General features: G+C 55.1%; 1 protein-coding gene across 8 annotated transcripts in view; it reads right to left on the bottom strand.

The window, feature by feature from the left end:
* GRM4 (glutamate metabotropic receptor 4) overlaps nt 1–27,671 on the bottom strand; it is a 122,809-nt gene that overhangs the window by 48,340 nt on the left and 46,798 nt on the right. For 6 of the 8 annotated variants that reach the window (XR_002126054.1, XM_019660885.1, XM_019660880.1 and 3 more), the window contains exon 3: nt 18,782–18,998. The exons of 1 other annotated variant lie outside the window; for it this stretch is intronic. Coding sequence is in view for 6 of the 7 variants with exons in the window: in XM_019660885.1 (XP_019516430.1) it covers nt 18,782–18,998 (217 nt within the window). In the remaining variant the exon portion in view is untranslated. Of the gene's footprint in view, nt 1–18,781; nt 18,999–21,700; nt 21,719–27,671 lie in introns of those variants that run through there. One more of the 8 variants, XM_019660886.1, reaches the window with a different exon arrangement.

Genomic DNA, 27,671 nt, shown 5'->3' with positions numbered 1-27,671 from the left:
GAGAGAGAGAGAGAGAGAGAGAGAGAGAGAGAGAGAGAGACACAAGGACTACATCTCCTCCTCAGGTCCTCAGGACTGCAGTATCCAGCCCCACCCTGGTCCCAACCAGAATTTGCCAACCTCCCACATTTGCTCCCCAACAGGCCTTTGCAGAGGCTGCTCCCTCAGCCAGGAGGATCCCCCAGGGCTGGTCAGTGACCCCGGACTCCCCATTACAGCCCGTCCCTCACTAGGCCTCGGTCAGGTCCTTGGCGTCTGTCTCTAAGCTAGGGGCCTCACAGAACCCAGCACGCATACTGCACCTGCTCGGGATAGGCACTGATCCATATTTCCGGATGAATGAGCCACCAAGTGTCCAACTGACAGGGCTGGGAGGGGCAGCAAGGCAGATCCTGCTACGTGGGCGTGGGGCAGAGGCTCTGTTGGAATCCCACGAGGGCACCTGCACCTATTCAAACCCTCCCACCTCCTCTAGGAGCCTCCCTCATCCCCACAGCCCACTGTGACCTCTCCTCTGTGCCACCACCTGGTCACACTGAGTGCCCAGAATCTGTGTGAACAGGCACTGGGCACCCATTTTGCACTTGGCACCTACTTGGTTCCAGGCTCTTGGCTACAAAGATAATCCATGCACAGCATCTGCCGTGGCAGGACCCACCCATGAGCTCCATGCACATGCGTGGGCTGGGCGTCACGCACACCCGGACACCTCGCTCAGTCCTGCCTTCTCTTGAGGTTTTACTTCTCCAACTACTGGGTTGTCGGAAAAGTCATAATGCATTTTTGCAATGAAAAACATAGAAAAAATACATCATGAATTTTCCGACAACCCAATAGATGAAAATTCCTTGCTTTGAGTGCTGAGGAAATACACGTGCAAAAGCAGAACGAGTGAATAAAAGTATAAAATAGCTGAGCAAATCGGTGGGGCCCCATGGGCCCAGGGCATGAAGACAGCTGGGCCAGTAAAGAACATGAAATAGAACATTCACCCTCCCTGCTACAGCCAGGGTGGCTCCAGCCCACAGCAGGCAGTGGGCGCTAGGACGGGGAGGCAGTCACCCTGGTTTCCCACCTGGAGGCATCTCCCTAATGCACTCCACCAAAGGACTGTGAGTAGCATGAATATTTCACCTGCATGTAGCTTTCCCAAGCTCTCCAGCTTGAGGCCAGGGATACTGGCTTCACTACCTCCTGGCTGTGTGCCTTTAGACAAGTTACTTAGCCTCTCTGAACATTAGGCTTTCCATCTGCAAAATGGGGGAGGACTCACAGAAACTCCGCCTTGTGAGGTTGGAGTAAGAGTCAATACAATGGTGTTTGTGAAGGCCTGGGTCTGCCTCCTGGAGCCAAAGCCTTTGGGGAGTGGGCAAGACCTAGTGGGGTGAGGGCTGCTGAGGCAGGAGGGCAGAAGCTGGAAGGACAGGGACCTCATCGCCCAGTTTGGGTCAGAATCCAGGGCTGGTGAGGTCCCTATGCTCTGGGGACCGGGGCACCAGGCTAAACCGAGAACTGTCTCCAAGGGACAGGTGCTAGGCAGAACCCAGGGCCATAGCTTGAAGGACTGTCCTTTCTTTCCTAAACATTCTCAGTAACACACACACACACACACACACACACACACACACGGCAACATATACACCTTCACAAATCAAAATCACATGCCACACACTACCTCAACCTCACACAATCCCACAGTCACCAGCCCTCACAGAGAGACACACAGCGCCATTCCCCACCCACAGCCCCACCCCATGCGAGGCATGAACCCGGAGACAACCTCATACAGCCTCACAGCCACAAGGACATGCATACGGCCACACAAAGTCACGTCTCACACAATCCCACAGAAAGCACACAGCCTCACACAACCACACCCAGCCTCCCGACAGTCACATCCTACAGTCACACAGCCACAAACCTGCACATGCTAGCACACAGGTCATGTGTCCACACCTCCTGGGAACTGCCAGGCTGGCCAGCGCCATACCTTGGCACCATTAATACCTCCCCTTTGCTACCGGTGCAGAGGCGGGCCTGGCTGGGAGGACCAGTGGGAAACTAGGTTAGTGACTGGATGGAGGTGTATGACACCTCTGTCATCCAACAACTATTCACCGAGCAGCTGCAGTGGCCCCCACTGAGGCACAGCCTTGTCTTTCCTCTGAAACCTCTCCCTCTGCCCCCAGGCCCTGCACTCATGCCCAGCTCTGCCCCTGCAGAAAAATGGGCTGGACCTGGGGATGCAGGGGACACAGGCATCAGAGCTGGCCTGGTGTGAGACAGAAGGCTGAGCCTGGGCACAGGCAGGGCTCATGTCCCATCTCAGTCACCTGCTTGCTTCATGATAAAAGCCACTTCACCCAGCCTCTCTGACTGTCCATTTCTGCATCTATAAAATGGGATGGCATTACCCCACCCCCCAGACAAGCAGGGTCCTTGTGAGGATTAAAGGCATCACCTGCAGACAGCCCCAGCCCTGGGGGATATTTGGGGGAGGGGAAGGACGCAGCTTTGGGGAACCAGCTGTGGGGCGTGGTGCCTCTGAGCTGAGGCTGCTCTCCCCTCCCCAGGAGGCAGCTGGGCAGCAGCAGCATTGTTCAGAGCTGCATTATTCATGGCGCTCAGCTCTGAGCAGAGGGAAATTTTTGCTGAGTGATCGACCTACTATCTTAACACAAACCCATTTAGGCAAAACACCTTTGAAGCGAGAAAGAAGGGGAAAAAATAGAAAGAAAGCGAAGGTGTTTGGAGGCAGGTGGTGGTGGGAGAGGGCTGAGGGGGGCAGGCCACAGAGAGAGGGCTGGTTCCTGGCCTGCCCCCACCCCAAGGCGCCCCTAGGAAACTCCTGCCCCAGCCTGGGCCCCCAGACCTCACCTTTACCCCACTCTCAGTGGTCAGAGTGAGGGAATCCCACCCATTTCTCAGATCTGGTTCAGAGAAGGGGAATCTGACCCAGGACTGCTGAGCATTTGTTCCGAGTCCTCTGCCAAGGAGCCACTTGCAGAACCAGACACCCAGCCCTCTTCCCCATCTGTGCCCAGCTCCAGTGACACACCTGGGGGGTGCGGTCACACCGCGGTTCCTTGCCCCTTCCTCAGCCTCACAACTCCACACTCAACCACAGCAGGACCGCTCTCTCCAGCTCGGCTCGGACTCTCTCACTCTTGAGCTTTTGCTGGCCCCTGTCCCAGAAATGTCCTCCTGCTTCCCTACCTGCCCAACCCCAACCAGCCTAAGGGCCCAATGTCCCCTCCTCTCCCCTGAAACAGCGCGGAGCCTTCCCCCAGCTGGAACCCATCACTGCCCACTCAGGCTCTCATCACACACCCACCATTGGCACTTGCCAACCTCTGCCTGTGCTGTGGTCAGTCCTGTCATTCTCATGCTGGAGCCGGGTTGCCTGGGTTCAGGTGCAGCTCTGCCACTTCTTTGCTGTGTGGCTTTGGACAAATTACTTAACCTCTCTGAGCCTCGTCTCCTCATAATAGAATGTGAGGAATAAGTGAGCTAATATATGTAAGGTGCTTAGAACAGTACCTGGTACATAAGTATTCAATATGTGTTTGCTATTATTATATTATTGTCAGCTTCCTCTATCAGCCCATAAGCCCCTTCAGGGGAAACTATGTCTTCCTCAATCCTAACTCCCCAGTTTCCAGCAGAGCTCCAGGCAAACAGTAGGTGCTCAGTCAGTGTTGGTTGATCTGAGCCTGATTTCCAGCAATGTTGTCTGCCTGGCCTCTTCATCCCAGGTCTCTTGGGAAGAGGAGCCAATGCTGGGCTGGTGGCGGAGAACCCCTGCTTGGGACGGGGACATGGAGAAGACAACCTCTGCCAACCCCACCCCATAGCAGGAACCAAAGCTCAGCCAGGTAAGGAGGGGCAAGGAGGGGCCAGGGTTAAGGGTCAGAAGCTAGCCCGCAGTTTGGCCGGAGAGGAACAGGCAGCTGTAGGCCAGGATAAAATATTTAGGAGCCCACATCCCCAGGAAGTGGAAACTGACAAGCAAAATGAAATGTCGAGATGTAATTACCCAGGCAGACCAAGCATGTCTCCTGCCGGCGGTGGGCTCAGCTCCCCCAGCCTGGCACAAGCAGGCACTGGGTAATGAAGTCCTCCTGGATCCTCTACTGCGCCAGCCCTTGCCCCCTCCTCTTCAGGTCAGGGCAGGGGGAGGGGTGGCAAAGAGCTGGGTTCCTCCAAGTTGACCCTTTCAATGGCAAAATGGCAGGACACGCAAAGAACTATGGCCTGGGTCCAGCCCTGGTACTGGATGTACGCAGGGCGATGCCTTCATCCCACCAGGCCTCAGCTTCCTCAGCCAGAAAATGGGGCTGCTGACTGCACCTGGGAAGGACTGAGATGGTGGATGTGAATGTGCCCCCAAAATTGGCCATGGTGGGGCACAGTGGCGAGGCTGGCGGCCTCCTGCGGTGCGGGCAGCGCAGACATCGGCCTGGCCCAGCGTGCCATGAAAGGCTTTCCTGAGGCATAGGTTAGTAGAGCTGATAGCCGAAGGTCAGAGGCTAGATGAGAAGTCCAAACTCCTCAGCCCAAGTCCTCACCTCACCCCCAAAAACTGCCCCAGGCTCTTCCATCGCTGTTGGGGAAAAGGAGCCCCACAGCCTGGGGACCTACGTGGCCGATGTGGGAGTGGAGAGACAGGGACCAGGGAAAGGTGGCCTGGTCCTGGAACAGCCTTGAGTGGGCTCAGGAGGGCATCCAGGAGGGGGGGAGCGGGGGGAGGGGTGCTCAACTGACCCTCATCCTGCAGGTCAGAACTAAGGGAGAGGCACTACCATCTGCCAGTTTTTCTCAATCAATAGGCATTTGGGGTGGGACAACTTTTCACAGCATGGAACTGTTCCATGTTACAGTACAAGGACACCTGGCAATCTGGGCACTAAATGTCAGTAGGGACTCATGTCATTTATACTGACATTTAAATGTCCTTAGTGACAGGGTGAACTGCCCAGAATTGAGAGCTCCTTTCTGATCTAAACCAAGGCCCAGAGAGGAGCCGTGATCCGCCCAAGGCAGTCCAGCACGTGCCACTCATACATGCTGCCCCGACCCCTCTCCAGGCTGGCTCCATGCACCTGGAGCAGGTCCAGCCTCACCTGGCAGCAGCCAGCTGACCCCTCAGGACCTTACCCATTGTGCACACCTGTTCCTGTCTACACCATCTTACCAGACCAGAGCCTTACGTCTGCATACAAACCTTAACCTGCCCAGCCTGGCCCCTACAACTCTCCACCAAACCTCCAGTCCCACCCTGTCACTCCTGCAACACACACACCTTCAGTGGCTCTCACCTCCCTCAGGGCAAAATCCAAACTCCTCGGCCCAATCCCAAGGCCCTGCAGCCTCATCTCTCAGTGCTCCCCACCTCCAGCAGCATCTGCAGCATCAAGCACACACCAGGGTGTTCCCATCTCCAGGCCTTTGCTCAGACTGTTTCCCTTCCCAAACGCCTTCTTCTTCAAGTCAGCTTCTAGCCATTCTTGAGGATTCAGCTCAGGCCCCCTCCTCCAGGAAGTCTTCATGGGTGACCCCAAGCTCCTTCTCCCCTGGGTGCCCATAACAATCCCAATGTCTCAATCACTGTACTTAGCACAGTGAATGGAAATTATTGGACTAGATGTCACTGTGCCCACTAGCCTCTGAGCTCCAGGGAGATGGCCACTGCAAGGCCCGCTGCCAGGCACAGTACATTCATTGATTTAGCAACAATTTACTAAGTGCCCCCCAGAGCCAGGTGCTGTCCTAGATACTGTGGGTACAGACAAGAATCCTGCCCTCATGGAACCAACATCCATCTATCACGTAGATGATAGTTGCTAAAGAATGAATGAATGAATGAATGAATGAATGAACTAATTAATTAATTAATTAATTAGGAGCTGGCCTATTGTCCAGAAGGTCTCTTGGCTTCATCTCCAGTTCCTGTCCCTCCACCCTCCTCTTTCTGCCTTCCTCCCAATCACTCTCTCACCCTATTCTCCGTCTTCTCTCCCCTTTCCCCCTCCCCCTCCCCCCTCCCCCTCTCTCACACACTCACTCTACCCCCTTATTATTCCATGGCCCCTCATGTTCATGCAGCACTCATCAGCTGAATAATTTCTGCACATGTTCTCTCATTAGCTCCTGCCAACCAGCCCCCGTCTCAGGCATTATGACCCACGTACAGATAAGAAAACCTAGCCCCACACGCCAGAGCCTAGTCCTGGCCGCCCCCACTTCCCCTTTCTCCAGCCCTTCTTCTCCCTCTCCTCCACCTTTCACTCTCTCTCTCCCACCTTCTGGGGCGACTGCCAAGTTGCCCCCTCTCCCTTCCCTGTCTGTACAATGGGGCAGACAGACAGGCTCTGGGAGATGGGACCTGGGGCTGGGGTTCCCCTCCCTCCCACCCCTCTGCAGCCTCTACTGTGTCCCCCTCCATTTTCATTCTCCTCCCTCCCTCCTCTTGCTTGTCACTTTGTCCTCCTTCCTCTCCCCATCCCAAGGCCTCCCTCTGGCCCCAAGATGTCTACAAAATGATCATTGGCTTTCCTTCTGGATCATTAAAAATGACAATTTGCATAGAATATCCATAGGATCATTCCATCTACAGCAAAATGGAGTGTGGATATAATGCACCATGTAAGTTGGGAAGAAAGAGGACAGTCACCATGGGAGAAGGGAGAACCCCAACCAGGAAGAGGCTGAGTGTTCACTGTTGGGGTCTGAGGCTTCAGAGGCAGCATCTCATTCCCCTTTCTTGGCCTTTCTAATGGCTAATTCGCCTGTTTTGTCATTCTAACAATAACCAACAAAGTAGGGACTACAATTATCCTCACTTTACAGATGGAGAAACTGAGAACCATAGAGAAACAGTGACTTATCCAAACACACAGAGCAAGTCCATGGCCGACCTACGGGGGGAGCACTCTGCCATGGGCAGCTCACCCTCTCACATCATCCTGATGCTCTCTCAGGAATGCTGTCCCCTTCTCACTCGCAAAAGGAGGTGGCATGAAGAACCAAATTCAAGCTCCCTTCCGTACCCAGCGCACTCTCTTGCTCCCTGGGACAAGTCCACCCGGCTTTCAAGGCCCTTCAAGGCTCTCGACCGCCCCTCCTCAAGGAAGCTTCCCCTCCCCCATTCCCAGCCTGGCCTCCCCGTCCCTGCAACAGCAGTTTAGCCAGATGCAGAGATTTTTGGAGACAACTGCTTCCAAACCTCTCATCCCAGTTATAGAATTGCATTCAGACCTGCCTTGTCCCCAAAAGGATTTGCAGCAGTGCCCAGAAATAAACATATTTGGCTAAAAAAAAAATGAAAACAAAATTGAGGGGAAGGGACCTGGACTTTACAGATGAGGCTCCACAGCATTCACAGACTGTCCAAGAACTGGAGAACTGGCCGTTTGTTGGGGACCGGAGCTGACCAGAGCTTCCCTAAATGTCTGAGGCCTTGGGGCAGTGTCGCTATCCATGGTGCTGAAACCAGGAGTGCCTGGGAGATGCCCCTGCTCTCTGCCCATGTGCAATGTGGGAGCAAGTCCAGGGGGCTCAAGCTTCAAATACACCTCAAATCTGTCCCTTCTCACTACCCTACCCCCTGTCCAAGCCATGATCACTTCTTGTCTGTATGACAGCAGTAGCCTGCTCACTGGCCTTCCTGGCTCAGCACCACAGTCTATTCTCTGCACAACAGCCAGTGGGATCCTAGTCAACCCAGGTCTATTCACATCCGCCCTCTGCTCATGGCCCTGGACTGGTTCCCATCTTACTTGGAGTATAAGCTAAAGTCCTCACAGTGACCCAGAAGGCCCACAGGATCTGCCTCTCTTCTTCTGCTTTGCTCCCCTCAATCATTCTGCTCCTGCCTCTTGGCTATTGCGCAAATGCCAGGGAGGTTCCCATCTCCGGGCCCTTGCACTTGCTGGTTCCCCTGCCTGGAGCACTCTCCCCACAGATGTCTACATGGCTCGTATCCTTACTGCATTCAGGGCTGTACCTGAATGTCACCTCTGCAGAAAGGCCTTCCCTGACCACCTGTCCCTCTGTCCACTTATGCTGCTTTATTCTTTTTTTGTTTTTTTAAAGATTTTTTATTGGGGAATTGGGGGAGGGGAACAGTGTTGGGGAATTGGGAAGGGGAACAGCCAAGTTGTTGTCCTTTTTTTCTTCAGTCTAGTTGTGGAGGACATCGCTTCACTGGGCCATGTTGGTATTATCATTGCGCTCTTCCCGGGTGAGGCAGTTGGTCGCCGGCCATTGGACAGCCGCTCACGGTAGCTCATGCCAGCTGCCAGCTGCTCACGCTGGCTGCCAGCCACTCACAGTAGCTCACAACAGCCCACTGCAGCCTACTCCATTGCCGGCCACTCACTGCAGCCCAGCTCCAGGTCGAGCTGTTATTCACAATCTTAGCTGTAGAGGGCATAGCTTACTGGTACATGTGGGAATCAAACCGGCGGCCCTGCTGTTCAGAGCTCACACTCTTACCAACAGAGCCACTCGGCTTTATTCTTGCTTGTGGCAGTGCTCATCAGCTCCTATCTGCAATTTTATTATACAGTGATGTATGTACTTGTTTACTGTAAGCTGCCTCTGGCCCTCTCTCCAAATGTGAGCTCACAGGCCAGGGATCTTCATTTGTTTAGTCCACTGTGGTGTCCTCGGTGTCATGGATCAATGCCTGGCACACAGTAGGTACTCAATAAATATTTACTCATCAAATGAATGAATTACTGTGCAGAGGTGAGGGATGAAAGGATTGAAGAGCAGAAGAAAGGAATTCCCCCACTGCCCCCACTCGCCAGCCACACCCCCACATGGGCTCTGTGTGGTGTGAGTCCTGGACTCCAACCTTCTGAGTTCCTGAGAATTCCAGGACTAGGAGGGGAGCCAGCACTGGAGGAGTGACCACCAGGGGCCATACGCCCACTTTTAGACAGGAACGCTCACAGGCGCATACAAGACACATGTGGCTGGTGACTCCTGTCGCACACACTCTCCTCCCCCAACACACACACACACTCCCCATCCCACAAGCCACTCCACCCCTGCCTTCCCTGGTCTTCTGTGGGGGCGGGTCCTCCCAGGTCCATCCATCTGACTGACCCACCAGTGCTTCCCTGGAGAAGTCGGGTGAAGGGAATAAAACCCGTCATTGAAAGGAGGGCTCCACCTTCCTTCCCGCAAGCTCCAGAGCTGGGCAGTTTTGGAGGGGCATGGAGCTGAGTGCAAACCCCAGCTCTGCCACCCACGAGCTGGGATGGCCTGGACAAGCCCTCAGAGAGCCTGGGCCATGGCCACTCCCCCTGTAAAATGAGGAGAATTCTCAGTGCATCTGTGCAGGGGCAGACATGGGGCCAGGGCCCAGCAGCTTCTGAGAGGGCAGCTAATGAGACCTTCCTTAGAAATACGAGGTTGGACAATTACGTTTATGAGCTCATCCTAGAAAAAGTGCCGCACACCTCATTGCTGAATGTCACTACGGTCACCTTCGAAGTACTCCCCTTGGGAAGCTATGCACCAATGCCAGTGCCTAGTCCACCCTTCAAAGCAATTTTGGAACTCTTTCTGGAATGGCCATCAAAACTGTCATCATATTACCCTTGATGTCCTGAATATCATCAATATTTCCTGTATCTTTGGGTAAAGAAAGAAGTCATTGGGGGCCAGGTCAGGTGAGTAGGGAGGGTGTTCCAATACAGTGATTTGTTTACTGGCTAAAAACTCCCTCATAGACTGTGCCGTGTGAGCTGGTGCATTGTCGTGATGCAAGAGCCATGAATTGTTGGCAAAAAGTTCAGGTCATCTAACTTTCTGACGCAGCCTTTTCAGCGCTTCCAAATAGTAAAGTTGGTTAACTGTTTGTCCCGTTGGTACAAATTCATAATGAATAATCCCTCTGATATCAAAAAGGTTAGCAACATCGTTGCAACAAGTTCACGAACTTAATGGTCAAACCTCGTATGTACATTAAAACAAAAGGAGGCTCAGAGGTCTTCACACAGTCCAGGCTGGTTGAGGGGCCAGTGTAGGAGGCAGAGCCTGTGGGGCTCAAAGGCTCTGGGAGAGGATTGGATGGGTGGACACAGAGAATAACAAAGGGAAAGGGTTAAGGGCATCTTCAGTGTGTCCATGTGCATGAGCCCATTGAAGACGGTACACAGCCTCTCCCTGGGCTTACAGATGAAGACACTGGAAGCTCAGGGAAGGGTCACATAGGAGTAGAGACGGGGATGAGACAGAGACACCACCCAGGACCTTCAGCAGCCTCATACTGGCCTGCAGCAGGAAGTCTCGGGGCAGGGACAGAAGGAAACGGTGAGCTCACAGGGTCCTTCCACAGCTACAGAGAGGAAGACGGATGAAACTTGCTTTAGCTACACCTCCAAGGAGCTTAAAGTAGGGAATTTGGGGTGAAGGAGCTTAAAGTAGGGAATTTGGGGTGAAGGAGCTTAAAGTAGGGAATCTGGGGTGCCGGGGACCCCACCTCAGATAGGAAAACAGGCTCAAGTCCAGTAATCAACCAACAGGTAAAAGAGATTTCCGGAGAGTGGGGGTGGGGGGCGGCGAGGGGGACTAGGAAAGGTCAGTGACCTCCACCACTTGCTCTTTAACAAAGGGGAGGAAATCAGAGGGGCTCCCCTGTCCACGGGGACCTGGAAAGACAGAACCCAGTGAGTTCCCAGTGAAGAGGCTCAGGGAAGGGGAGGAGGGAGAAACAAGGGCAAGAAAATCAACTTGAAGAAAATCAGGCTCAAACTAGGTTTAGAGATTTATTTGTCCAAAGGATCAGAGGTAAAGAAACCAAAGAGGCTGAAGGGGCTGAGGGAACAGGTGGCTATGGATGTGGCTACTCTGTGGGCTCAGGTCTGGGCCCAAGAACAATAGACACACCAGAAGCCAAAGGCCAACCTCGTCATACCCTGACCTCCATGTGGTGAGGACGGATAGAAAAGCCAAAAGAGGTGGCTGAAGGATGCGAAGACCCACGTCGTGGGGGATCTCAGAGGTGCCCTGACCCGTCACCTTCACATTGGTGATGAAACTGAGGCTCAGAGAGGGAAAGTGACCACCCCAGGGTCACACAGCCACGCAGAGACAGAGCCAGGACTAGAACTGGACCCAGACTCCCAGCCCAGGGCCCCCTGCCTCACTCCCCAACTCCGGTTAATAATGATGAAACCGACACTTTGGGCAGCTTAGGGCCTAGGCTGTGTTAAGTGCTTTACATGTATTAACCCACTTAGTGCTCACAACAACCTAAAAAGGAGGTACTATTAATATCCCCATTTCACCAGATGAAAACTGAGGTCCAGAGACCTTAAACGACTGCTCATGGTGGCACAGCTCACGGTGGCAGAGCCGGCATCCACTCCCCTGTGTCATCCAAAAAAGAACAGGATTCAGAAGGCCACAAAGGAGCTACACCCAGCAAAGGGAAACATTTTTAAATCCCAAAGAAATCTTCAAACACGTTCCACAAAAAAATGCCAGTGAAAGAAATGGTTGCTTCCTGTCCAGGAGGGAAGGAATGAAAATTCAGAGCAACAAGGGCTTGGCGTCTAACATCTTCCTCCTGTCATTCCTGTCAAGCTTATAGGCGAATTCAGATGGGAGTGTGTTCTCATCATGATAGGCCAGGCCAAACATATCAGAGAAGACTCGGAGAGTGCAGGAAAAGTGACCTGATGACACTCAACCCAGGGGACTCACAAAATTGAGCGGTGTCAGTGCTCTGCTGCAAGCCAGAGTGGCAGAAAAATCAGAGCGGACAGGCGAAGTCCCCGAGGCGGGCCAGGCAGGCGCAGGGTTCATCTTCAGAGCGGGACACAGATTGACCTGGCAATCACTGAACAGTCACATTAACCACAGCACCTTGCCAATCTCCAAGTGCCAGTCAGGAGACTTGGCTAGCACGTGATGGCCTCATGGCTCAGCAGGAGGTGCCCATGCCAGGTCCACTTAATTTCCACCCCCACTAGAGTGACGGGTGGCAGATGAGGGGAGCTAAAGATGTGACGGGTCTCAGGTCCAGGGCAGCCTAATTGATAAGCTAGAATGTGGGGACTGGCTGCTGGGTGAGCCCACTTCCCCCCACATCCTTGGAGAATGCATGGTTCACGGGCAGGTCATGCTGGGCTCCAGCTGCTGGGTCCCTGGGCTGTGAGTCAAAGAGGGAGGCAACTGCAGGGACAGTTCAGAGGCCTCTCCCTGAGAAGATGCTACAAGCCATCCCACTCTCATAAACATCAAACCAGTGGCAGGACCCCTCCCTGCTTCCAGCAACCCATCCCCTTGGCTAATTCCAACCACATTTCATCCAAGTGGAGGCAAGAAGGCTGCATGCCCAAGCTCTGTCCCGCATAACTGGCCCCAATCATCCCTGAACCAAAAGACCACGACCTGAAGCGCCACCATTGGACAACCATTCCCTCACCCCTCGAGCAATGGTTCATTTCCCAGCACTGCTCTGACAGAAAGAAGCATCCTAAATAAATAGCTTTCAGTGAATGTCTGAGGGTGTTTCCAGAATGAGCCAGAATCATGAGAATACCCTTGACAAGCCTTTGCTTACAGAAAGAATGCCTGGATCAGGGGCCATGGACTGTGAGGACACAGCCTGTCAGATGTCAGAGCCAGACCAGGGTGATGAGCTGATGTACCCACGCCTGTTGCAGAGGAAGAAAGGAGGCCCCAGAAGGGCAGTGACGTGCCCAGGGCACAGGGCTGCTCGTCTGTTTGCTTATTTGTTCACTCTACAAACATATATTGAGGCCCTGCTATGTGCAAGGGAGGGCCAGGGGCACGGAGCCAAGGGGTCCTGTCCTCCCAGCCTCAAGGAGCCCAGAGTCAAGTGGAAGAGACAGAGGGAGAGGTCAACAGGCACTGGGCTTCCCAGGTGGTGAGCCTGGGGGCAGATCACCCTCCCCACCCAAGTGAGCAATTCTGCTTGGGGGAGAGCGGATGAGGGAAGCCTGCAGGGAAGGGGGGTCTTGGCACTGAGCCACGATGGGCAGAGAGGACCCCCTGGACCCTGAGCAGGTTGCACGAGGCAGGTGGAGAGGATGTGTGCTCATGCTCTCTCGGGCAAGCAGGCGCAACCCCAAGTATCAAACCTTTTTAAAATACAGGGTTGGCCTAAAAGAATCTCTGCTCAGCTCCATCTCACATTGGTCCCTGTCCCATGGCCATGAGGACCAGGCCAGGCCCCTCACCGGAGTCCCATCTGCCTTGTTCACTCCTACCTCCAGGCTCTTGCTCATGCTGTTCCCCCACCTGGCATGCCCTTTCCTTCTTCTGCAGTTGTCCAAGTACCCCTCCCCCCAGCCCTACTGGACTGCCCGTCTGGCTGGGCTGGGACCCCCTGCATCCCCAGAGTGTCTCTCTTGCAGATGCACCATCACATCCCTACCTTCACTTATTTAGGTGAACCCTACTGCACACAGGGCAGGGTGCTAGGTCTGGCTTGTACCGCTCCTCCCATACCCACTGAGAGCTGGCAGGGCCCACGGCCTAGCTCCTATCCTCACACGGGGCTGGGCACCCGGTGGATGTGAAATAAGTCTGTGAAGCCCAGGCCAGCTGGGCGACTTGAGTGGGTCTGGAAGGCTGAGCCTCTTCCCTTTCCTGTCATCTAAGGCAGGCAGCCCCTCAGGATGAAGCGTCTGAGGCAGGCGCTATCGTGAGACATGAGGGGAAGCTGAATCCCACATTTCAGCCTGATGCTGCTGCAGACAGGCCCTGAGTTCCCACATCCCTGCCTCTGACCGCCCCCCAAAAGGATTTCTGTCCTCAGTGAGTCAGCAGAGGCTCAGGGACAGCGGGGAGCTCAGTGGGGAAGGGGGCCGAGGTCCCAGGGCAGCCCGACTAACCCCAGATGCCTATGCTGTGCCAGCCTCAGGGCCCCTTTGTTAGGCTGGGAGAGCAAACTTACAGGCCCAGGGGTGGGAGGAGGACTGAGAAGTGAGTAGTTGGGGCTAGATTTTGTGATCAATCATGCATTCCACACTCAATGAGCAACTACTATGTGCCAGGGACTGTGCTAGAGGCTGGGGATGCAGCAAAGGACAAAACCGGGGAGAAATCTCTGCTCTGGTGAGCAACAAACAAATAAAAATGTACTTTAAAGTGCTTTAAAGCAAACCAGAGCAGGGAAGAGAGTAATGGGTAATGGGCTGAGGAAGAGGCTATGTTAGATGTAATGGTCACAGAGGCCTCTCTGAAGAGGGGACACCTAGGAAGACACTGAATGCACTGAGGGTGTGGGCCACATGGATACGCAGGGAAAGAGCTCTCCAGGCAGAAGGATCAGCCAGTGCAAAGGCCCTGAGGTGGGCTTGTGCCTGAAGTGTTCCAGGAGCAGCGCAAAGGCTATTGTCGCCGGAGCAGAAAGACGAAGAAGAGAGTGGGAGGATACAAAGTCAAGGAGGTAAGGGGTGGGCAGCAGAGGGGAGTGGGCACTCTTAGTGTCCACCCTTAGGGGTTTCTGGATCCTGGGAGTGCCCCAGGGCAAACCTCTCCTCTCTGGTCTCTCAGAAACATGAGCCCCGGAGGGGCTGGCACAGCTTTTCCCAGCTGGTCAAGCTCTTCCCCCAGCCCCTCAGAGCCTCCAGAAGGCCAATGTTCTGTTTACAGCCAGAGAAGCCGATTCCAGAGATGTCACATAGCCAGCAAATGAGAAGGCACCCCAGCCTTGGGCCTCAGACTGCCGGCCCTGCCAGTCACTGCCCGTGCTGCACTGACGGGGGCCATCTAAATGCAGGTCTGAGGCTCAACCCGGGGAGTTGGAGCTGCAGGTCAGACCAGCAAAAGCTTGACTCATCAGCATGTCTAGAATATTAATGGGGATGCAGGGACACAGCAGGAAGATGAGGCTTTGGAACTCCCCACTGTGAGATAGGGTGTCCTCCAAGGAGCAGGCCTAAGGAGCCCCCACGTCCCTTCCTGCCACACCCAGAGAGGCCATCTGGTTCTGACTCTGGGGGCACAGGCCAGGAGGTACCCAGGGTGCTGGAATCACTCACTGGAGAGGAGCAGACCAAATTCCCCAGCGACCCCACAGAGAGGCGCCTGCTTTCTTTAAGCCCTACGCCAATTTCCCAATCAGTGCTGGGTGTTACCCCGGAGCTCCCCACCAAGAGAACAGAGCTGGGTTCCAGTCCCAGCTCCTCCACGCTCTGCTGTGTAGCCTTGGGAAAGTGACCTCCCCTCTCTGGTCTCCGTTTCCTCATCTATCAAATGGGCACGATTATGCTCCCATGCAGTTCCCAGAGCCCAGCATACAGGTGGCACCCAGGACTTGCTGGCCAAGCACTTGCCACAGCTCTGATGTACAGCTTCTTTTTTTTTTTTTTTAAAGATTTTTATTGGGGAATTAGGGGAATAGGAACAGTGCTGGGGAATTGGGGGAAGGGGAACAGACAAGTTGCTGTCGTTTTGTTCTTCAGTCTAGTTGTGGAGGATGTTGCTTCACTGGCCCAAGTTGGCACCATCATTGCGCTCTTCTCTGGTGAGGCAGATCAGTCGCCGGCTTCTGGACGGCCGCTCACGATGGCTGCTGGCCTCTCACGCTGGCTGCTGGCTATACACGGTAGTCCATGGCAACCCACTGCCACAGGGGCTGCAGCCTATGCCGTCGCCGGCGACTCATGGCAGCCCGGCTCCAGGTTGAGCTGTTGTTCAGCATCTTAGCTGCAGAGGGCAGTGTCACTGGCCCTCATATGTGGGATCCGAACCGGGGCCCTCTGGCATCCCAAGCGAGTTCTTAACCATCACGCCACTCGGCCGGCCCTGATGTGCATCTTCTGCCTGGCAAGCATGCCCGCACCTCTGCCCCGCTCCCTGGCACTCCTCTGAGCAGCTCACTGATGATTTATACTTCAGAGGACGAATCAATACAATATATGGCCAAAGACATCTTTAATCTTTCGCAGGGATTAGGCTACAAGGTACAGTGGCTTCTTTCTACTGGCCGCTCAATTCTGATTTCAATTTGGCCAGCTGGAGCGTGGCTTTCTTCTTTTCTTTTCAACCGCCTCAAGACGTTCCTCCAAATCAAATTTCATTTAGCGGGGCAGGGAGACCTCGCTGCCCGTACACAAGGGCAGGCCCAGCCAGGGTCCTGGACTGTGCACCCTAAACAGGGTGACAGCAGGAGGATCTGGGGACACGGGAGGTGCAGCCAGGGTGGGAGGTCAGGCCCTCAGTGACAGGATGGGGCAGAGGGGGCACAGGCACTGGGGGTGGGAGGGCAGCTGTGCCAGGGCAGAAGTGTCCCTGAGCTGGAGGCCTCAGCAAAGTAGCTAGTTCTCTTATTTGTCTAGAAGTCCTTTTTAAAAATCTTGAGTAAGGGATGGCCGAGTATCTCAGTTGGTTAAGAGTTTGCTTAAGAGCACGAGCTCTGAGCAACAGGGTCGCTGGTTCAATTCCCACATGGGCCAGTGAGCTTCATTCAAGCTGAGCTGCCAACAGGCGTCAGGATGGCTTAGCTGGTGAGAGCACGTGCTCCTAATGACAAGATTGCCTGTTCGATGGTGGGCTACTCCCATCCGTGGCTGGGACTGAACTCGGCACCTTGAGCTGAGCTGCCGCCCAGATGGCTGTGGATAGAGCATGCGCTCTTAACAGCAAGGTTGCTGGTTTGACTCCCACATGAAAAAATAATAAAAAAATATAAAAATCTTGAGTAGACTTTTTTATTTTCTAACTACCAAATGCCTAGAAAAATTAAATAATAGTCTTAGCTTCAGATAAAATGCAATGCTCAGACCTCACCCTAATCCCATGCCTCTCACACTCTTGTCAGCATGTGTCCCTCTGGGCCGTGGGTGTGCACGTGTGCACGTGTATCACTGTCATATCCCGTCCCTTGCACAGGGCTTGTCCACAGTGGCCTCAGTTAATGTGGTGGGAAACAGGCAGAAGAGTTGATGAGAATACAAAAGCAGTTAAGACCTCTAGTCCTAGAGCCAGGCTGCCAGAGTTCAAATCCCTTCTCCATCGATAACATGCTGTGTGACCAGGTGCCAGTTGTTATTTGACCTCTCTGTGTCTCAGCTCCTCCCTATAAAATGGGCGTGCCTACCTCATAGGGTAGGAAGAATACCCAGGATAACAGGTGTAAGACAGGTGCTGAGCACGTACTGGGCCCACAGGGAGGGCTACAGGGGGGTGGCTGCTAGGTCCCGTACAGCAGGGACTGGACATAACTGAACACTAAGATGCTGAATCTTCTGTCCCTGCCCCATCTGGCACCTTTGTCCCCAAATCCTGCAGAGGTTGCATCTTAAACAGAAAGGCAGTAGGTTTGTTTGGGGAAAGAGTCAAGTCACAGAGGAGGACCTGGGGTCAGCCCAGAGTCTGAGCAAAGGAGGAAAAGTCAGAGGGAGGGGGCAGCAGCACTGGGGGTCTGACACGGCCACCATGAGTCTCAGGGAGCTGCCACCTGCCTGGCTGGAGGTGGGAGCTGTCGGTCCACTCCTGCTGCCTCCCTCTGCTGGCCCAGCTGCTAGAGTGGGGCGTGGCCTGGAGCCGCAGCCATCAGTCAGCGCCGCCCCACTTCCGCCCTGGCCGGCCTTTCTGCCAGGTTGCAGGCACCCAAGCGGCTTTGGCTGTGCAATTAAAGGGGCTTATCCAAGATTTATAGCAGGATTATGCCCACAGGGTGTTACTAACGCCAGCCTCTGGACACTGTGGTCCTTAGAAAAGCAATTAGAGTCCCGGGTTATACCGGTATAAATACACAGACACCATCCCCCAAGGTCGAGGTTGCCACAGCAGCTATTTAGAGGCTGGGCCTTGGAAAAGGCCCGGAGAAGGGGCAGAGGGGCCCTCTCTGCAGGGATGTGTGTCTGTGAGGAGGGGGAAGGGTCTCCCCACTTCTCCTCTCTACACCTCAAGCATGACAGGCGCCATCCCTCGGCCCCACAGCCCTCAATCAGCCGTCACTCTTGGCAAGGCTCGCTCAGTGGGGTGGAGGGGGGAAGCACGCCCTCAACCCAGTCCCTCGGCATGGCCATTGGAACTGACCCACTCAGAGGCCCAGGCCTGCCAAGGTGTTAAACCTTGTTATGTTAACTTCTTATCACTTGCCCATACCTAAAAACTTTATCACGAGCTTCTGAGGACACCAATTAGGGGGCGAGAGGGGAGGAGGGAGGTGGCCTGTGGTAAGTGGGGGACCTGGAGGAGAGCAAATCACTTTCCCACCGTTCCTCAAATCCCACCCTCAGGGCACCTACTGCCCTGAAGCCTGAGCCAGCCCAGCCATGTGAGATGTGACTCCTGCCACCCCTGCCCCTCACCCACACCACGCTGCTCAATCTTAGGGACTCTGAATCCCTGACCCCCTCAAACAACCCTTGCTCCAAGAATCTTCTGGCTGGCCCCTGGCTCCTGGGTCCCTGAGAGCTCCTTTAAACAAGGCCACCTCCATCCCAACCCCCTTCCCTTGTTCTCTGCCTGAGAACAGTGGCTGTTCCACCAGCTCCCACACCAGGAATACAACAGTCCCTCAATCTGCCTGACCACATCTGCAAAAGTCATTCACATCCACCCCTCACTCCCAGGAGTCAGCCAGCTGCCCAGCAAGGCCACAGGCCAGTCCCCAGTGCTCAGAGGAAAAACGGAGGCCCACAAGGGGCATGGCCCAGGGCAGGGGGACCCAGAGAATGGCTCTCAGGCAGTGCTCAGCCACTGTGCTGTGACAACACCCCCCCATCCCACCCCACCCTGGTCCCCCGAGCATGGCCCTGCAGGCAGGCACCTGACTCACCGTTCTCTCGGGACTTCTGGATGAAGGCCTCCACGCCGCTCTCGCCGTAGCTGCCCTCCGAGGCCAGCGTGGACACGTAGTTCCACTTGAGGGCACGGACGATGTCCACCATGGCTTGGGCCTGGTACGTGTCTGAGGGCACCACGCGGGAAAAGAAATCGTAGCGGCTGTTGTCGCTCAGGTCAGGGGCTGTGGAGGCGTAGCTGATCTGAGGGATCTGGAGGGGAGAGGGGCCACTAATGGGGGCGGTTGGCACCCCCACCCTACCCAGCCAGCACCACACCCCCACACACCAACTTCCCTCCTGTCCCCACAGCCTTAGAACCTCCCTAGCCCTTTCCACAGGCATCGCCTCCTCTCATCCTGGGTGAGACCCTGTGACATGGGCTGGACAGATCCTAGGCCACTTGACAGAGGAGGAAACTGAGGCCCAGAAAAGGTGTGTAAATGGTTGGCCAGCCCTGCCATTGGCTCCAGCCCAGGGTCCTGATGCCTCCCAGCCCCACTCAGCTCCCCCTAATCCTGGCCCTCCCTGTGGCCCTCCCAACTCCCAGCAGGAGTGAGGCTGACATCAGGTTGAGAAGTGACTGGTATGTCAGCATCAAGCCCTGCTCCAGAAAATCTCCCAGCTAGCCTCACCTGGGTCCCGCAGCTGCTGGTCCCCCAACAATACACATGTATACACCACAGAGTCATCAGAGATCTACACACACACGCACACACGTGCGCACACACATGCATGTGCACACATACCCCAGGGGCCTCTGGGGGCCTCTATTTACGTAAAGAGCTGGACAATCCCAGCCAGGAAAAATCCCCAGGTGGGTGAGATGGTGTGGCCTGGGTATGGGATGGGGATGAGGTGGTGAGAGGGAGCCTTGAGGGGTCCATCTCCTTCCCCCAGGTCACCCCGAGGTCACCACCCAGCCGACTGCCCCCACAGCTCCGCCTGCCCACCCCCAGGCAAAGGTGAGATGCAGAGCCCTTATGCTGCCCTTCCTCCTGTGGTTGACATCCCATCATCCCCAAAGGACGTGGAAAGGGTTGTGTGGACCCTCCTGTGTCTTCCCTGCTCGCTGGCCCATGCACACACCCCCAAGCACCCTGCTCATGTGCCCCCCTGCTGCCCAGCTCCCCAGGACTTCTCAGTGCCCCACGATCTCTATTCCCTGCCTCCATCCACAGCCAAACATACCCTTCCTGTGTGCCCTCTGCCCTGCCTCAGCTGTCCAGGGTGATGGGGTGAAGGGGTGGGCATACTGATCTGGGCTAATGTAAAATCTAAGATTTATCCCCCTAAGGAATCACTAAGATTCAATCCTGGCAAAAACAAAAAACAAAACAAAACCCTCCAGGCCAGACCTTCAGTCCCAGTGGCAACTGAGGATGGGGAAATGCTCTGGGGACAAGAGGATTGGGGACACCCCCTGGACAAGTGTTCGCCCACTTAGCCTATGCCTATGGTGTCCCCATCCCCAGGGAAAGTCAGGGCGCACCTTCCACTGAGGACGCCTATTCCGAAAAGGCCATGGCCCAGCTCAGCCCCTGCGATGCCCCCCAGGCAGGCCTCAGCAGGCCCCTCACTGCCTCCCCTCACTGAGCTCACTCAGGGGAAAGGACGTGGGGAAAATGGATGATTGGTTTTCTGGATTTTCTGAGCAACTGAGCCCTCTCGTTGCAGCTCTCGTGGTCTTTATAAAATGGTATGCACCGTGCCATTCACTGTAGCCCTTTGTAACAGCAATGCTTTGGAAACAACCTGGTGAGAGAAGCTATGGCCATACAAGGAATATTACGCAGCTGTGAAAAAGAACAAGGTAGCTTTCCAGGCACTGCTCTGGGTAAAAACACCAGCAGATCTGTGTGCTGCAGCGCCCTACTTACGGTATGAGGGGCCTATCTACCCAGGTACAAACTCACACAGCTCTGAAACCAAACAGTTTTCTCTGGGGAGGGAACCAGGTGGCTGGGGACAGGGTTGGGCAGGGAACTTTCACCTCATACCCTTTGTACCTTTCACACGTAGAACCTTGCAAATATAGCACCTGTTTAGAAAACAAACCACATTTGAATCTTGTGACCCCTTTTCTGCCTGTGTCAGCAGTGTCCAAAAACTAACCCAGTCCTCCTGCCTCGGAGAGCACTTAGCATGAAAACAGCACCCTCTAAAATGTAGACTTCGGTTGGCTATTTGATGATTAATTTAAAAAGCATTGCTATTTTTAGGTCTGATAATAGTATTATAGTTGCAGTTGGTTGATTGGTTTTTGAGAGTCCCTTTCTCTTAGAGCACAGATTCTTAGCCTCAGCACTATTACCACTTTGGGGGGGAGATAAGTTGGGGGGCTGTCCTGTGCATTGTAGGAGGTTTGGCAGCATCCCCATAGCACACATAACCCTCCCACAGTTGTGACAACCAAAAATGTTGATGGACATTGCCAAATATCCCCCAGGGGCAAAATTATCCCCTGCTGAGACCCGCTTTTTCAGAGATATGTACTGAAATATTTAGAGATGAAGTGATATGATGAGGTCTGGGATTTCCTTCAAAAGGATCACGGTGGGAACATTGGCTGAGAGCTGACAACTGCCGAGCGGGGCGTACATGGAGGCTCAGTGCCCTATTTGTTGTGCTTTTGTACATGTCTGAAATGTCCATATTTTTTAAATTGTCAACAATAGCACAGAACAAAATAATGCCACCCCCGGGTCATCCCTCTGAGCAGAAGTGCCCTGAATTTGGAGCTGGAGCTGGAGAAGGTGGTGGAGATGGCTGCCGGGACCGCCAGATACAGCCCGCCTTCACGGCAAGCTGAGACAAGATGGTTTGGTTTGTTTGTTTGCTGACTTACCTCTCGCCTGGTCCTAATCACACACCCAGGAATCCCCTCGCCTCCTAATTAGAAGATTGTCTCCTACCTCTGGCGTTGTCTCCCAACACAGTGCCCGGAGTCAAAAGGGCCCTTGCACAGCAGAGGTGTCAGGGCTGGTGGCAGAACAGGACAAAGAGGGAGCACGGGCGACTCCCCGCTCAGCCCTCCCTCATCCTTCTTCCACACACCTCCCACCTCCCCTCCCATTCAGGCACTCAGCCTGGGTAGGGATGGCAGATAGACAGGTGGATGTCCAGGTGTCAGGACCCAGGGCCCTCCCCCGGTGGGCCACACCTGCCAGCAGCCTTCAGACCCAGGCCCTGCTCCCTTTCTTAACCCCATTCCCAGGAAAGGGTGGGAGGGCTGAGCACCAGGTTCCCAGGTTCCCGCAGGGTATGCGTGTCCTCCTGCCTGCGGGAGTGCCTGGGCCCCTGCTCCATCCCCAACAATTCCTGACAGCCTGGCACAGGGACCCAGCCCTGAGATGGCTGCGGGGGAGGGGACAGCTTCCTGAGCAGCTGTCCAGGGGATCAGGCAGCATCCTCTTACATGTTCCCTCTGCCAGCTCTCCTCTGCTCCAGGCCCTCCCGAAGTTCCTAGGGGGATAGTTTCAAGCAGAGATTTGGGAGCTAAACAGCTCGGGTTCAAATCCCAGCTCTACCACCCACCAGCTGGGAAACCCTGGGCAAGTCACTTTACCTCTCTGGGCCTGATTCCTCAGTTGCAAAATGGAAATCGTTACAATCCCTTTCTCACAAGGCTGTGAAGGTCACATGTGGAATTCATGTGAAGCGCTGTGGGCAGCGCCTGGCAGGCAGCAAGCATGCGAAAGGGGAGCTCTTGTGTGAGTTACCTCCCTCTCCCCTTCCTCTTGGTGGCCCGCTCCTCTTGCCCCTCTCTCTGACTACCCCACCCACCCAGGACTCTCCCCTGTGCCTCCCCCCCATCGCCCCCCATAGTTATGGCCGTGCTTAGTGGATACCTCCTGCTCGGTGCTGACAGGCTCTCCGACATATTCCTCCCTCCTCATCCCAGCCTGGGCTGAGGTGGGGGAGAGCAAGGGACCGCCCTGGGAACACCATGGGCAGAGTGGGGCTCTGATGTCGCCTCAGCTCCCACTGTCTCCCAAGCCCAGCTGGAGGGGGTGGGGGAGCACAACACTCACAACAGCAGCTTAAGTAAGAGGGGTGGGAGGTAGCCATGCCCACCCCACTGCCAGCTCCTCCATCTCTCTGCCTCCCTCTCTCCCTCCCTCCCTCTTACCTTCACCCAACACTGTGAGCACCTACTGTGTGCCAGGCACTGTTCTAGATGCTGGGGACATGGTACCTCCTGTCACATCCTCAGGGGGCAAGAGTCAGCAAGAGCACAGATTCCAGCAGCAGCACCTGACCAAACACAGGTGTCCTACTCCAGGTCCATCTGTCTGTCTTTTTCTCTATCCTCTCTGCCCACAGAGCCATACCCTCATCTCCCCACATCCAAATCTTCCTTGTGAGGCAAGGCCCAGTTCAAATGCTGCCTCCTCCAGGCAGCCCTCCCTTTGCCCTCGTCTTCCAGAGTCTGCTCAGCACCGCGTTGGGCTGCTCCAGGGGCACCAGGCCTATCTTCTCAGGTGCTGGGATGCTTGGTCTACTTGTCAATTCAACAGGCATCCTAAGGCACCCTCGTTGTGCTGGGAAAGGGCACGTGGGGAGCAGAGGAGGGAGGCTGGATTTATCCCACTCTCAAAACACTAGTCAACGCCCACTGCACTGTGGGAGGCCCCTGGGGAAGGGGCAGGTGGGACACCCCTGAGTGATACACCCTGTGTCTACAGCTGGCACCCAGGAGAGCCTCACACACAGAAGGGCTGAGTGACTGAAGTGGGAGAGAATACGTGAATAAACCGCTCTCTCTGGCTTCTAGAGTGACAAGGAGGTCCGTGCCACATGGGGGAAGACAAAAAGCTGCTCCTGGGCTTGAGCAACAATGAAGATGAATGCCAAGTGCATCCGTCTGTCTGTCTGTGTGTGTGCACATGCGCTCACACACACATATTAGCACAGCTGGCGTATGTGCCCCGTATGTGCCCCGTATGTGGCGTATGGGTACACAAGTACCCAGCACATTCATTCATTTACTCCTCCTACCAATAATCAGTAGAGTGATGGCTGCCAAGTGTAGTGCTGAGTGCTGGGGACAGACGGTGACCACCACCCGCGTGGGGCTCCCAGTCTAGACAGAGGTATAAATGGAAAGGTGAAGCTGGTAGGTGGGGAAAAGGGTCCAGGAGAAAAAAGAAAGACAAGGAGGAGCAGGGGGCTGTTAGAGAGAGGGTCAAGAAAAGCCCCTCTGACAAGGTGACATTTGAGTCACAACCCCAAGGAGGCAACAGCGGGAGCCCTGTGGGGATCTGAGGGAGGGTGTTTCATGTAGAGAGAGCAGCCAGTGCAAAGGCCCATGTACACGTGTGCACACGTGTTTACAGCCTGACTCTGTTCTCGGGCTGCTGTGCTCCTGCAGCCACACACACAGGCCCAGCTGTGGTGACACTGGCTGGCGCACAGGTGGTGCCCCAGGATGCCCACAGCTCGGGCTCTGAATCAGGGGCTCCCAGACCAGCAAAATCTTGAGGACCCCTTGAGAGCAGCCAGTCTGTGTCCCACACCATTCAAAAAAAGGAGGTGGGGCTGGGAGGTAGCCAATCTGCCCCGTGTCTCAGAACCCACCCAGGGCACAGACCCCTGCATTATTCAAGGCTTTTCAGAACAGTCAGGGGTGAAACCCCTACCCTGACCTGCACAAGGCCTGGGGCACCCCAAACCAAGTGGCTGGATGTCCGTGGCCATCACCATGGATACCCCAGGGCCACCTGACATAAATAAACCCCAACCCTCTTGTTGTGAGCTTTAGTGTTTAAAAGCCCCTCCCTCCCCTGCTCTTCCCTAATGCTTGGCACAGTGTGTAAGTTCCCAGCACACTCTGGAGCCAGACTGCCCGGGGCTTTGCAACCCAGGTTTGCCATCCCATGGGACCTTAGGCAAGCAAGTGGCCTCCCTGGGTCTGAGTTCCCTCCCCTATAAAGTTGTCATAGTAACAATAGAGAGGACTGCATTAGTGAGTACACTCAAAGTACTTAAAACATGGGAGCCCTCAGCGAAAGCCAGAGATTATTATTAGAGGAGGAGGCTAGGGCCATTGTACCCATTTTGCAGATAAGGAAAGTGAGACTCAGAGACATGAAAGTACCCTCTGAGTGTCAGAGCCAGGAGATATCAGAAACAACACACAGACTGGGCTGCTCTGCCTCCCTCCTCGCCATGACTGAGTCCCGGCCTCAGGCCCCGCCCATCCTCCCAGCTGACTTTGCTCTTTCTGTTGCACCTACAAGCCAGGCCAGGCAGCCAGATTGAGGATGGGATCCTGCAGCCACCTCTGACCACTAGCCCAGCCCATGCCGGGACCCAGTCAGACCACGGGGCCCCCACTGCCGGCCTGAATCCTCTGTCATGGGGTAAGCAGGGAACCCCACATGGGGCTGGGCAGATTGGAGCTGGCTGCCTACCCCTTGCCCTTCTGATCCTGGCTGCCTGAAGCTTCAACCACTGGGCTCTCAGCATCAGCTATTTTCTTCACAGACAAAAGGCAGCCAGGCTTTTAGGTACATGAAAGCTGCACAGGCAGGAATGTGTGGGTCAGAGAGCCAGCCAGAGGAGAGAAGGCCAGCTTCCAGAGGCCCAGCCTGCAAGGTCAGGGCTGAGGGGCACAGTCCCCCACCCCGACACCCTTCACCCACCTGAGCCATGCACCCTCTCCCAAGGGCCTTTGCTGCAGAGACACAGTAGCAGAGGAGCAAGAGGTGCTGCCAGCCACACCTTCCTCCCTCTGGGGGCCTCAGGGTAGAGGACACGAGTGTGTCTCGCTGAGAGCTGGGTACACAGTTGGCCCCTCCACACGCCCTCATGGAGCACTGGGCACCTTCTCTCAGTCAGGTGCCGAGGACATGGAGGTCAATATCCCGCGTTCAGAGAACTAGCCTGGGCAGGAGGCATGGGGAGAGGGGAGGGGCGGAGACTGAACAAGGGGGTCCTCAGAGCGAAATGTCTCCAGGCTGTAGTGATGGGTTTGGGGCAACCAGCGACCCCTGGGGGCCTCGCAGAGGAGCTGTGGGGAGAGTCCAGCTGCCAGGTACAAAGGCAGGAGTCAGCCCTAACTAGGACCACTTGTGACAGGGACTCCAGGGTTCAAGAGAAGAAGGCAAGAGTGACCCTACAGCTTAGGACAGCCCCAAGGAAGCCTCACACACCCACACCCCCATGGAGGTGCTCTCTCCCCAATTACCAAAGAGCAGAGAAGGGACTTCCACAGCCTGGGAAGTGGGGGTGGGGGCGTCTAGGCAGGGGATAGGACTAGGACAGGCCCCAGACAGGACTCTCTGCCACCTGCCCCAGGGCCTCCTCCAGGGCACACATCGGGGGACTTCCCCCATACCCACTGGGTCATTTGGGGGTTGCTGGCCACTTCCCCACAGACCCCCTGGGAATTCAGGTCAAGCCAGCCGGGGCCGTTCACTTCAGGATGCCCTCATCAATCAGATCTCATTACTCTGCTCTGGACACAAACCGGCTGCCGACTCCTGGCCTGAGCATCCGGTCACTCAGGGTCCTGGCCCCGGGCCGGCAGGCCTGTGCCCCAGTGCCATCGATTGTCTGCCCGGCCCACCTCAGGCAAGCCCTGACTGGGCCTTCTGCCAGGGAGCTGAGGCTGCTGGTCTCCCGCTCCTGGGCACTCGGCCTACCCGGCTCTCCCCTCCCCAGGCCTGTTGATTAGGTGACCCTGGCCCTCCTCGGCCCCATCACCCAGGCCCCCTCCTCTCACACCGTGGCCTACAGCACCTCCCCACCATGACTGAGAAGTGGACATCAGAGTCATTGAGGCACACATGCTCTTAATAGACAGTAAAATTTGCCCAAAAGCAGTCTCTTCGCCTGGGCTGCTCCCTTGGCCCCAGCCTCCCCCTCCCATTCATTAATTCACTCACTCAGTAATGGTTTACTGAGCACCTAGGATGCACCTTGCGTAATCTTCGGCACACAGAGACAAACCCTGCCATCGTGGAGCTGACATGGAAGAGATAACCAATAATAAATGGATATGCACGTAACTAATGAAGGGTGCTGTTCCTTAGACATTTCCAGCTCTCTGCCTTCCTGGCTCAAGGTAAAATTCAACTCCCTGCCCCCTGTGACTGGCTGGGACCACGTGACATGTTCTGGCCAATGAGATGGGTGCAGAAAAGGCTATCACTTCGAGGCCAGAGCATTTCATTGCAGTTGTAATCCCCTAAGGGTACATGTTCCCTCTGCTACCGTGACCAGCAATGTTCCAGACCAGCCTGGTCCCTGAAGGGATGGGGCAGAGCACTCGGCCAGACGTAGAGACATGTAATGCAGCACGTATTACATGGCTGTATTTTCAGCCACAGACTTGGGGGTGGTTTGTTCTTACAGTGCTGCCAGACACAGGTGGCATAAGCATTATGCTGTAGCTCCAGGACAGCCAGGAATGACTCTATTTATCTCTGCCTCCTGAGCCTGGATGTGTCAGGCTCACACTCATCACAGGCTGGTTTGGGCTGAACTGAATTAAATTCACACAGACACACACATGCAGTCAGCGTTACCATTGTGAGAATTCGCACTAAGTGCTGATTATGTGCCAAAGACTATCCTAAGTGGTTTTATATGACTTAACACCTTCAATCCTACAATAACCATATGGAACAGGCCCTCTTATTCTCCCCATTTGCCCAAAACTGAGGTACAGAGAAGTTAAGTAACCTGCCCAAGGTCACACAGCTAGTGAGTGGCTGAGCCAAGATTTGAACCCAGTGGGTCTAGCCCAGAGCACATGCTACTACCTGTCATGTAAAACCTCAGTCTCCCCCTTACACCAATGGGCATACACACGTGCACACACTCACACACACACACACACACACACACACGTGCACGTCCATGTGGCAGAATCTGAAG

The sequence above is a fragment of the Hipposideros armiger genome, unplaced genomic scaffold, assembly GCF_001890085.2.
Source record: "Hipposideros armiger isolate ML-2016 unplaced genomic scaffold, ASM189008v1 scaffold_331, whole genome shotgun sequence".
NCBI classification, from domain to species: Eukaryota; Metazoa; Chordata; class Mammalia; order Chiroptera; family Hipposideridae; genus Hipposideros; species Hipposideros armiger.
This window is presented reverse-complemented; position numbering and strand designations above follow the sequence as displayed.